At 35.7% G+C, this 12620-nt stretch overlaps 1 protein-coding gene across 6 annotated transcripts in view; it reads left to right on the forward strand.

Annotated features, from left to right (window-relative positions):
* The window catches only part of LOC132705693 (ankyrin repeat and sterile alpha motif domain-containing protein 1B-like), a 29528-nt gene extending 26862 nt beyond the window's left edge, over positions 1–2666 (forward strand). For all 6 annotated transcript variants that reach the window (XM_060676469.1, XM_060676468.1, XM_060676472.1 and 3 more), the window contains one exon: positions 116–2666. In XM_060676469.1, coding sequence (XP_060532452.1) covers positions 116–427 — 312 coding nt within the window. In that variant the 3' untranslated portion in view covers positions 428–2666. The remainder of the gene's footprint in view (positions 1–115) is intronic.
* The last annotated feature ends 9954 nt before the right edge of the window (positions 2667–12620 follow it).

The following is a 12620-nucleotide window of genomic DNA, read 5'->3' on the forward strand; positions in this document are numbered from 1 at the left end:
CTCTACTATCCCTTAATATTAATCATTTAAACTGTTGTTTCTGCACAACATCACATGTCACGCGTCCCTCCTGTCTTTGGATTTTGTTGACTTACTGGCGGCTCGTTGGTTGCAGGACCACGCGACCGACGTTATTCTCACCCTCGGTCAGGCGTTCGAGCTCGCTTACCAAATGGCCCTGCGGGATCAAGTGAAGGGCAAAGGCCAAAGCCGCGAGAGTCACAAGCCAGCCATCAGCCCCGGATCGGTATCTTCGCATAGTCGCGACTTCAAGCAAGACTCGACCAGAGTCGCTGACGTCAGACTGAATGGACATCCCCTGAAAATGAAACCGCTGACGCTGTCGATCGCTGCAGAACCCGAGGTCTCCGGCACTACGAAGAAGACGCCGACCAAAGTGAGTGTTTCTTCCGATTTTGCCACGTAATCGGGATGTAAACGTCATCATGGTACTTTTCGCGAACATCAGGACATTTTATATTTTGTGACGTCGTCTTCGTTCCAATGGGCCTCTTGCTATATTGAGTCGTATACCTAAGAACGTTGTCAGTTGTTAGTTTCAAATTCGCGGCTTGGTAATGAAACCTGCAGAATAGATAAATAATCAGGAAGCTGATTCAACTGAAAATCCATGACGTTCCACAAATTCGTATTTAGATACAAACTGATCCACACTCACCAATTTTTTATGTTGACATTTTTTGAGGACATCATTACTGTGGAAGGACTAAAGCATCCCACTAATCTTGACCAAACTAACCAAAGCCGGCACTACATCGGCAAGTTTTATCTCTCTTTTTTAGGCAAAGTTAGAGTAATTATTCTGTTCGTTTGTCTATTCTGCGCATTGTTTATTGTCTTTGATAACAGATTTGTTAAAGAATTTGAAACAAGGTATGTTAGCAGCAAGTGGACACTGAAATTGAGTCAAACCTACAAAACCAATGACTCTGTCAAGAGAACTATAAACATTATTTTAGACTATAAAGCAACTTATAGCAAGCGGCGTCAAAAAAGGGTTTTTATTAGGTAAGCTTTATATCTTTTTTTATGATATTGTGCATTATTGACAAAATGACGATGACGAAAAATAAAGAGTATGTTTTTAGTTGTTGTCTCGTCCTGAAAGGCGATAAGTGTCTCTACTATATTTGATATTTTCATTTAGGCATGACATGACAATCTTCTACACCGCCATGTAGGTTAAAAAAATGAAACATGGATTGATTAATGACTTGCTCAAGTGTCAATAACCAATAAGGAAAGATTTCGGAAGATTGGGGGTAAAAATTTTTCATTCTTCAACCGATCGATCTGCGGTAAAATATTACATTTGACCAGAAACCGTTTCTTTTATGATCCGCGGTAATTTCAGTTTGGTACTTTTGAGTTTTTTTTTTATTTTTATATTTAAATAAAATAAAATAAAAATGAAACAACTTACCGGTGTTTTGACACTGTCAAAAGCCACTCGGAGCGAATGGCACTTGTAATTCAAAAAAAAAAAAAATCTCGCTCAATGAACGAAATCGTTTCAGTCTTCAAAATCAGTTGCCAACTTATTAGGAACTCGAACGGGAGCAAGTAACACATTCTCTATAGTTTTGAAAATAGTGTTCGGTAGTATCTGAAATTTGATTCTCGATGAAATCGGTGTAGTGTAAATGTTTCAGAACAAAAGCCTAAAAAAAAAAGAAATTATTTACTTCTAAGTATACGCTTTGTTCGTGATTGAGAAATGAATTTATCTACTCGACAGTGTTAAATTAAGTGTTTAGGTGTCAAATATGAGCTGTAAGCTGCGATTTGAAATTCTATTTGATCATTGAGATTGCCAAACAAAATTTAGGCTTATGTTAGCGTATAACGTGGAGATAAATCGAAAAATCTAATAAAACAAAATCGTTTTAAGAAAATTTATAATGCTTGTTAGTACACGCGCTTGGAAAGTTTATTGTTCGGGCTGATTTTTAATTCGACTGGGTATCGAAGATGACACCCCGGTTTTCGACATTTAAACACTGCCTCTGTGAACATCAATAACTTAAATACATCACATGTACAGTATCCGAGTATAATACGCTTCGCACACTAACAAAATATGCAAACCTCTTCAGCAGTTTATTTTTCGTCCGTAATATTTGCTCAAGAAAGTACCTAATCCACTTTAGGGATCAATGTAGAAAAAGAGTGGACTGCATAATTTTCGTTCCCTTTGGTTGCCATACCACACTGTATCCACCGTAAATCAGTCGATGTTGTATATAATAAATGTTTAGCAGATATTATAGAAGCTTTAAAAATCTACTATACTATATAGCAGGGTTAATACAATAGTATCGTAAAATTCATATTGATTGATGAGTTTTGTATCTTCTGTACTTTTATACTTTAGTGTTTCGTTAGAACTACGCGCGACATTTCAAAAGTAATTTCGCCATTGGAATTGATAAACAAGCCGCCAAGTGCAGCACAGGTATCAGAAGAAAGAAGTCAGTTTTTGCACAATATTTAAGGGTTGTTTATTGATGCCAAGTGGTTTGAGATTTATTTTACGGCCCATGTAAGTTTTGTAACTACACTGTGTGCAACTCATGCCTCATTGTTTCGTTTTTTTGGTTGTCGAAATATTTTTTTGTTAATTGTCCCAAATAAAATTAATAGTAACCACAGTCTGACCGTTTTTTCGCCTTTTACCTATACGAGCTACAGCGCACTGCGCATATGATTATAAAAGAGTATAAAAACGTTTTTGAAAACTTATTCTAGCGTTTTATTTATTACTATTTGACAAATATAAAAAGGATTTAAACTTGAACACACTGTATCTTTTTTAATTTCAACTTTTGAACTAAACACAGTGGAATCGAATTACTTTGAACTAAAAAATAACCTAATATTGCCCCACCAGACATCCTTTACATCGTCAGACCAAAACAAGCTTATCAGCATACAGGGTCACAACATTGTGTGTTTTAATTAAGTAAATATCGACAGGTAAGTAAAGAAAACTTTTTAAATATAATATATTACTAAGATAATGACACAAATAACATAAGTAAGAAGAAAAATAATGTCAAATATTAAACACATATTTTAAACCGCTTAATCTAAAAAGTATAAAAACATGTAATCAAAACAAATTGTATTTGTATTGTATTGTATTTGTCACTTTTCAGTTTTAATAATATAGCAAAAAAAAAAAAATATAAGTTGTACTAAGAGTATCGCCTTTCAGAATGATAAACTATATTGTTTAAAAATAGGTTTTTATATTTATTCTTTGAGAAATTTATAGTATTTGTTTGTAATTAACAAGCGAAAGTACCAGACTGCTTACTTAAAAATAGTATATTATGCAACAAGTGCGGTAAAATCCACTTGAAACGTTTACCAGACGTGTTGTATAATATACTTTTTCTACGACCGTTAGTTTTTAGGCACATTTTGGCAAAACAACACGAATACGTTCACTGACATGAATGTCAGAACTGACAAACGTCAAAATTCAAGGCGTGGGAAATATCTCCGAAAACGTCCGATTGCTCCCAAATGTCCGAAGTGGCTCGGATCCGTGGGAAACGAAACTGACATGCTAAAATGACGCTTCCCGCACACTCGGTGTGTAATTAGATATTTTCCAGACGGGAGTAGAAAAAGAGCTATTTTAACATTTATTTTCCAACATCATCAGCTCATATCTTGTGGTGCAGCATACTTTTACAGAAGCTAACTTCCGGGTACTTCCCGGTATCTGCAGACTTGTTTTGAACGACCTAAAATCACAAAATTTCTCTTAATTCCCTATAAATATTTCCTTAATTTCATAACACCGTAATTTTATTGATGATCTGTAATTAACGTCATATTTCCACTCAGTAATAAAACTCGCCAATGAAATCTCTCTCGCAAATAATCAAAATTAATTAAAAAAAAATATGAGGACCTTGAACAATTGGACATCGGAAGCTTTTCAGCACTTACTTTTCGAAAAGAAAAATCGGAAACTGAACGTACGCTGTGTCACACATATCTCAATTCCCCCTCCCTTTTCGACAAACCGACGACACAATGAGGGCGCCGATCATCTTTTTAACGGAAACATTTTCATCGAGTTAATGAACATCTGCCATCGCATCGTCTATACCGCCATCGCCATATATAGAGCAGCAACAATGGCATCGAGTTCATAAAAGCCACTTTACATCCACGGCTTACCGCACTGGTTACGCATTTATATTCGGCTGACAACAAATACAAATACTTTGACTCGTCTTTCCGTTTAATAAGAGGGACGATCCCGTGTTATCTCACCTGCCCTGGGGGTGCGTTTTTCAATCAGCTCGGAAGTTAGGGCGGAATGGGAGACGACGGTATATCCGAGGGCCCGGATTGCGGGCTTTGCGGCGACGCAGTACATATATATACACGTAAACTCCTGTATATTCGTACGTAAACGTAAAAAAAGTTGTTTGCCTGGTCCTCGGGCGCAGGGCGTTTTAATGAAATCTCGAAACGTATTCCTTAATTTGAATTCGGGCTGCGATTGCCATCCCTCTCTCTCTCTCTTTTTTAACTTTCCAAGTTGCCGTCGGGAAATGAGAAAATGGCGTTATTCAAACGCGCGCCGGCCGAGAAAAATATCTAAACGTTATCAAATTCGTGCGACGGCACACAAAAATAAATGCGTATCATGCATGCGTACATTAGTAAACTTCTTCATTCAACGTGCATAAGAAAATTAAAGAAGTAAGAGGCACAAACACGAAGAGACCTCATAGACTAGACAAACTAAGAAATACATAGAATACCTGCTTGGTGACGTCAGGTTAGAAAATGAACAACATTGTATAACGGGTCCGTCAGATGAAAAAATCTAGTGTCACTTGTCAAATGTCAAAACGAAATCTGTCTATCGGGCATATGAGGCTTAATTGGAATTAATTTCATTATAAGTTGAAACAGACACAATCATTAATTACATTTTTTAATAGATACAAATAGAAAAAAAAATCAGCTTCTCTATATAACGGCTTTGTACCACCACTACTACTACTACTACTACCACTTGACTCGGAATAGGGCTCTACTGAAAGAATCCTCCTTCATACATGAAAATATTTCGACCGATAGCAAGTCATACGTCAATCAGCAACAATAAATTGGTTCGGACCACAGTTGCAGTAGTCTGTGACAAGGAAACCTTAAAACGATTAGTGGCTTGTCCTTGACAAATATTACTTTTGTGTGTGCATCGGTGACCATTGGTAGTAGATGTTTGTCGAGGATGGCGGATACCAGTAAAACAGCAGTAAGAAGTATTCAAAAGTATATTTCATATGTGGGTAATTTAAGCGAATTGCTTTGATTTGTTCTACTCTGCACTTATATTACCCCCCTTATTACTCCATTGGCTTGAGCGCTCAAGACCATTAAATTTCTTGTAACATGCGTAAGTATTCCTATTATGTATTACGTAATTGAATGAGGTTAGTTTGTTAGTAAGCTTTTTTTTGTTTTGTTAATTTTACTAGACATTTACTCTTAACCTAAGGCCCAACATTTTTTTGTAGCTATATTCTTCCGTCGAGGGGTTCATGATCTGTTCTAAGTTTTGCCCAACCCCGCACCAACTGGGTGACCAGGGCAAAACAGGACCTATTCCTGCAATCTTTAACACTTTTCGAGTAGCGAGTTAAAGTTCAGATTTATGGACTGAATAAATTGTAAATAGCGGGCTCCAGTAAGATTTTACTCGAAGAAATAAGGTCCAAAATCTCTGCCCAAACATTATTTTTTTGTGGATATTGTGTATGATTTTCTTTAGTCTATCGGATGTTATGAATTAAAAAAATGGTGCTTTATTTAAACTAGGAACTTGATAACGACTTTTAATTTTTGATCCACCGTACATATAAAATATAAATAATATTATAATAAATTATAAATGCGCAAGAAAAAAATGATTTCTAAATTAAATGAAACTAAATTAAATTTAAGAAATAAGATACCAATGCGAAGAAGGAAAAAGAGTGAAATATTAAGAGAATTGAGGCCATCAGAATTGTTCGAATGTTAAAAAAATGACCCAATATGAAAAAGATCATAGAGAAAAGAATGGGCAGTAGCCTATTAAATTGGTTAACCATATAACAAAGAAGAAGAAGATTTTTATCAGTTTTCTAAAACACTTGAAACAAAAGGAAACATTGTATAGAACCATATTTAGCTCATACACATTGTAAAACCATTTTTATTAATGATTTGATTGATTGAAACGAAATTCGCGACTCTAAGTCCTCAAAAACGTGATGCGTGGCCATCAACATAATTGATTTCTGCATATTGCACGGCGACAGATTTTCGATGGCCCTTACTGTCGACATTCGATCAGCGAAGATTGTTAGGACGAAAACAAACGGATTTGGAGATGAAAACAGTTTGGTTCCAACAATAGCAAACTACTGGGCCTTTGATCGGGCACACAAGTGGCGAGAAATTTCAGCGGCGGCGCCGCACTACGATTTTTTTTTACATGTTCTAAAATTTATCGATAACATTGTCTTGAGTGGTCTCCAGTAATTTTTTCAGTGGATCTGTCAGGTAAGGATTTTTTAGCACACCGTTTGCAACGCGTCGTCTCGGTTGTGAGATGTCCCAAGAACGGAGATACTACGCCGCTGTCATATCCCGCACCCCAATCGCAATTAGGGCCTTCATGACTTGCAATTGCTATTAACTCAATTTTGTCGCGCGTTATTTGCTTGTATTAAGTGCTTGAGTGGGGACCCCTACGTTTGGGGTTGCAGTCGCATTTCTTGGGCAGAGGCTCGAAATTAATGGGAAAATGATTTTTGGGCAATATTTCAACGGCAGTTACTTCACCGAGATGAACGATGTGCAATAACATTGCGTGTTTAAGTGTTTATGGGAGAAAATGAAAGTGAATAAAAATACAGGCGCAGTCATTACAACATTTTCATATAGATGTTTAGATATTTTTTACAGCTAGTTTAAGAATAAGCCCTCAAGTTGGGAAGGTTTTTTGATAGTTATAGTTAGCACTGCACAAGTTTCGTTAGGATCAGGGCATTGGGCCAATATAATTAATTTAACGCCTCTAAGTTGTTTTATTTCAAAAGCAACATTTTCATACTTTTTAAGCCACCACTTCGCCCCTTTTATTTTGATGTTTTTTTCGTATTGGTGGCTAGGATGTCTAGTACACCTTAAATCTGATAACAAAACTAACTAAATGCCTTATTGCTATAGTTCTTCCAAATTTTTGGTTATAATTTTTTCGTGCTTACTTCTAAGGATGTACATCTATCTGTTGGTGAAAATAGTCATTTTTTTTTAAATAAGGATGTCAATTATTCGTATCAGTGCCATCAGTTTCGGGATTTTTTGCGGGGAACAATTTAGAAAATTAATAAAAATTCGTTTGCTGGAGTATATCATACTTATTTTGGCTGCTACATTGAATAAACTTCCTATAGGAAGGTGCGTGGTCTGTGGTCGATTATCTGTGATACGTGTTGTTTCGCGAAAAATCCTGCTCCCCTTATATAATTGGCATTTTAATATGCGATTGTGGATCGACGTAATTAAAAATCGGTCGCCGAACCGATGCCATTGTTTCTTCCGGGCGGGGGTAAAAATACAAAAACGCGAACTTTTGCCTTAATTAAAAATCCGATCCAATTATCGAGAGACATCGTATTGGAATTGGCGTCGCTGGCTGTACTTGACATACGTCCGGAACAACACCCCCGTTTCCCTTTATCGATGCTCCAAACGCTAGTCCCCCGGCCCACCCCCAAACACCCCGACAAATGGCAGTCGGGCGTGCCTAATTTACTTGAACGATCGCGCGCAAAACCATACTTATATAGGCAAATACTTCGAAAACCATATATAGCAAAAGCCTTCAGGGAAAATATGGTTAAAATGGCGGCAATTTCATGATTTCACTTATTTTCGGCCTTACATTTTTTGGCGCACTTATTTAATATTTTTAATTTCAGTTGTTTCCTACGGTTGTAACTTTGCGGCAGTTATTATTAGCTATAATTTATTAATTATATAAGTTGTTTTTATAAATTTTTCAGAGTAACAAAAATATTAAAAGCGTATTGCCCTTGGACAACTGTTTTGTGACTCGTTTTTGTTTATTTATTTTTTGGTGTACTCTGGATGCTTACATTTTATATTTTTAATTAAATATTGTATTTAATTCGTAGGCCCTGGTATAGTTTTAGTTAATTACGTGTGTATGTTGTTTTTTTTTATACTTTGGGGATCCGTGAATATGTAGAGCGAAATTAAAGACACTTGTAGGATTACGAAAAACTGCGACTGTTAAAACCATTGCAGATTTTTTATTTTTTTTTTGTAAAATGAGATCCGATCGCAAAATCCCAGAAAATTTCAAGCCTTTAGCAGTTGCGAACTTAGGAGTTTCTCGATACCCGTGGCCTGGTGTTTAGAAGAAAAAAATAGAAACGGTCCATCCCTTACATCCTTTTATTGTGTGGGTGAAAGGCGTTTCGAGAGGCGGTTTGTTATTCACGCATCGGTGGCACGAAAACTTGGAAGGCGTGGCGACATAAACCGTATTGTCCAATACGTTTCGCGCTTTATCTGTTCGGCATCATCTTTCTACACCTAAAAGTGGCGAAGAGTAATCCATGGGGTTGTCACAGTGTTGCCGTTCAAATTTTATCGCGTTTTCAACAGATTCATGTTTGCGTTGCATTTTTTGTATTGATAAAAGACTACTTGTGATTTCACTTTGCACTGCCACCATCGGAGAATGCCCACAAAAGTATTATTAGTAAATAAAACGAACAACTTTAACAACTTTTAAAACACTTGATATCAGATGACTGCTAGGGATTCCTTTAAAATAGTACCCTTACTCAGTTTTTCAGGGGCGCATGAGATAAGTTATACACCTAAACGCATAATTTTTTAACACTCTGTATCTTTTATTGAAAAAAGAGCAGTAATGGTTAAGGGAGGCGCCTGCGATATTTCAAGCACCCTGTATTCGAGCTTCATGGAAAGTAATATAGTTAGGTTTCATGAAGTCCTGAATAAAAATTCGTTGACACTTTAATTTGACATAAATAATTAATTCCAGTTGGCCATGACATCAGGCTGATGTAAAATGAAACAAACGGTTTTAGTGCGTTGTTGAGAGATCTATCCAATCAAAAACAAGTTTTCAAAATCAAACCTTAATCAAACATTTTACAATGATGTCCAGCTTTAAACGGGGCGTAAACGATATTTCAAATACCCCGTATAGAAACATTATAGATGTTGCATCAGGGTTGTTCGGTGGTCTGTGGTGTTCATATTCTATGGTCTTGAGAGGTTAGAATGTGGGACTCTCGGCCTGGCATCTCGCGCGCTAATGTCCGAACCTCATGACGCAGATTAAATAAACGGACTTGTAGTGGAGTTCTCTTTTATTATAAAAAAGCCTCCAATACGACAATCGAAATTGGCATAGTTAGGTTCTAAGTATTCCTGAATAAGAATTCGTTGCCAATTTATTTTCTTAAAAATTGCCAATAGTACTCTCTTCTCTATCTTTTTTTAAATAGTCCTAGTTGACTTTAAGTTGAAGCAATAAGCAAAACAAGGTTTTAGTGCATTTTTCAGAATATCAAAATCGGTCCATAGACAAAGATTTCACGAGGGTGTACAGTTTTTAAGTGGGACACACTGGATATTCTTAAGGTTCTCTATCTATCTATACATAAGTACAAATTAAAAATAGAGATCTAACCACCAAAAAAATATTATAATCAATCAATCAATCAGATACATTCCACATTTTCGTGGACATCCGGTATGCTGATTTATTCTACCTTAAAACCCAAGTAGAGAGTTATATGTACAGTATCGACGCGAATATGGACCTGCAAAAACAAAAGGGCACAACTAAATTAATAGTAAAAAGGGTCTCGTACAAGAATCTGCACACTATGGTAGTCAGTCTGCTAATCAGCACAGTTGCAAACATCTAGTAGCTCTTATCACTCCTGCAACTTGGAGTTACACTAGTATTAAATTAAATTAAATTTGCTGTATTTTTCTTAAAAGCAATCATTTACAAAGCCACTGATGTATTACCGATGTCAGTCCGTCCCACCCCTTTAATCCGCTAATTTCCTTTTATTATCGAAATAGGTGATTTTATTGTTGGAAATCCATTTTCAAAGCATCTGTTTCGCTTATAACCCCATTGTCTGTCTATACCTCTTTTTCTTATTCCGCTTATCTGCGGATTCGTTTCTCTACGGTTTCCGGTGGCTGAACATGAAAACTGCGGTTTTCTCCTCGCCGAGATTTCTATCTATTGTGGTCCCTTTTTCAATTCGATCTATACATCTCGTTTACCCAAAAAAAAATATATATAACCAACGTTCTGGTTTCTGATTGATATTCGAGAGGGCCTTATTTGTGAAACTGTATGACTAGAATTTTGTCGAATTGGTTTTTGCACTCTCGATGTTTTATTTACTTTTGTTTTTACTAATGAATGATCCGTCGATTTTATTCTGTTAAATTACTATAAAAGGAATTTAAAAAACTTGGAGATGTTGCTTCTGTATTGTCCTACAATTTTTCATTTTCTAACAAACATAATCAATTCTGTTATCTTGGAAGGCATTTTACTTGACAGCTGTATTCCGGCCCTAGTGACTGTTACGCACGATATTTTTCCTGCTTTTCATTCGGTAAAGCCTATGTGATCGTGCTGTTGGACTATACTTTTGATACGATTAATCAGAAGGCTATATTGAGGCAATATTGAGTTATGTAAGTATTTCGACCAGTGCTGTTATGTTGATAGAAAGTTGCCTCCAGAATCGATCAGAATAGTTATAATATCGATGCGTCAATTGTCTGCTTAGTAGAATACGGACCTACAAAGATGTAACGGAGTACGAAGCAATATCCTAGAAATTTTGCCCGCCCTATTTAGTAAATAAATTCATATAGAAGACAGAGGTTCACACTGTAAATATTGACTACCTTTTTAAGAAGTTTTTCCTAATGTATTTATAAGAGAGTATGTTATGTGTGCTTGTTTTACTGATGTGTCTCTTCCTATTACGGTGTTATACCTATGGGTGTATATGTATGCATTTCATGTATAATTCGGTATTTTGTTGTTTATTTAGTGTTTTTTTTTCCTTTTGCCTGAAATTTGAACAGTTCTGAATTGTTTTCTGGTCTGTTGCATTATATAACTATTACCGAGTTCTCGTTTGTATTTTTCTTTGAAATTCGCAAATTAATTGTATTATTATTATTAATATGATCTAAAATTATTAAATCGGTGAAATGTAGTCCAAAACGAATTTCCCTTACCAGAACTTTGACATTACTAATACGCTGAAAATATGCCAATGCTCATGTGTCTTCCCTTGGGCTAGGAACGATTAATTTCTTTATCATTAACATGGTTAGGTGATTGTTCTTTTAAGAACGAAATTAACAATGATTTTTATTCTCGGTTATACAACAGTTACATTTCTTCAATTCCCCCTTTTCTACCGGATTTTAGTTTGTTCGTTAAATATTCAATTAACAAAAAAATACATGCTAAAATAAACCCGTCCGTACAATAGAGAACTCGCATGTAAAAACTCCATCAATTGCCGTTCCCTTTATTTAGAGTCAATATTTATCAGCTCACTGATCAATCTGAATGTGCCGAATTAAAATCTGTATTCGAATTAACGCATTATTCTAAACTTTATCGCGTCACACGCATGTCCGAGACACAAAACGCGACAAAGGGATAGCGCGAGGGGGAGGATTCTCAACCCCCTTCATCAAACGAAACGCGATTACTGCAAATGATATTAAAACAATCCTTTTAAAACCTGTCCTATGTCGTCACAAGTTCGACGGTTGCCTTATGCCGTATTTGATCTCGCCATTTGTAAATTGCCCGCGTTGGCAATGTTGAGAACTACTAAAAAAAAAATATTAGCTTATTGCTTTAGACTAACTTTTTTTTATGCGATATTTTATTTATTTTTAAGCCAAATTAAGTGTATTTCGGTCGTTAAACTTTTAAAACATCTTTACACCTATCGCGATATATTTAATATATCTCTATATTATTCCATTTTCCCTTTTCAGTTTTGCGTTTTTGCTATGCATATAACAAAAAATAATTATGTTAAAAGTAATTTATAGCCTTTATGCATATGTTTACTCATAATAAATGTTTCATTTCCTTCAAATTCATTTGCTGACTGCTACCACCAAAATGTTGCACGTCTCGTTCCCATAATAAAGCACTGGCTAATTAAAATATTACAATACTGGAAATAAAGAAAAATGCCTACACACCAGCAAAATAAATAAACATGGCGTCATCCTCTCGCGCTTTATTAGCAAGAATACGAATTGAATGCTTTGATCGACTAAGGCGGAAATCCCTTCTGTAAAATACCTAATTATATACTGATTTAGCTTTAGATTTGTTCAATTGGCGAGTTTTATTACTGAGTGGAAATATGGATCATCAGTAAAATTACGGTGTTATGAAATTAAGGAAATATTTATAGGTAATTAAGAGAAATTTT

This window comes from Cylas formicarius, unplaced genomic scaffold (genome assembly GCF_029955315.1).
Source record: "Cylas formicarius isolate icCylForm1 unplaced genomic scaffold, icCylForm1.1 PGA_scaffold_7__23_contigs__length_41026272, whole genome shotgun sequence".
Classification (NCBI taxonomy): Eukaryota; Metazoa; Arthropoda; class Insecta; order Coleoptera; family Brentidae; genus Cylas; species Cylas formicarius.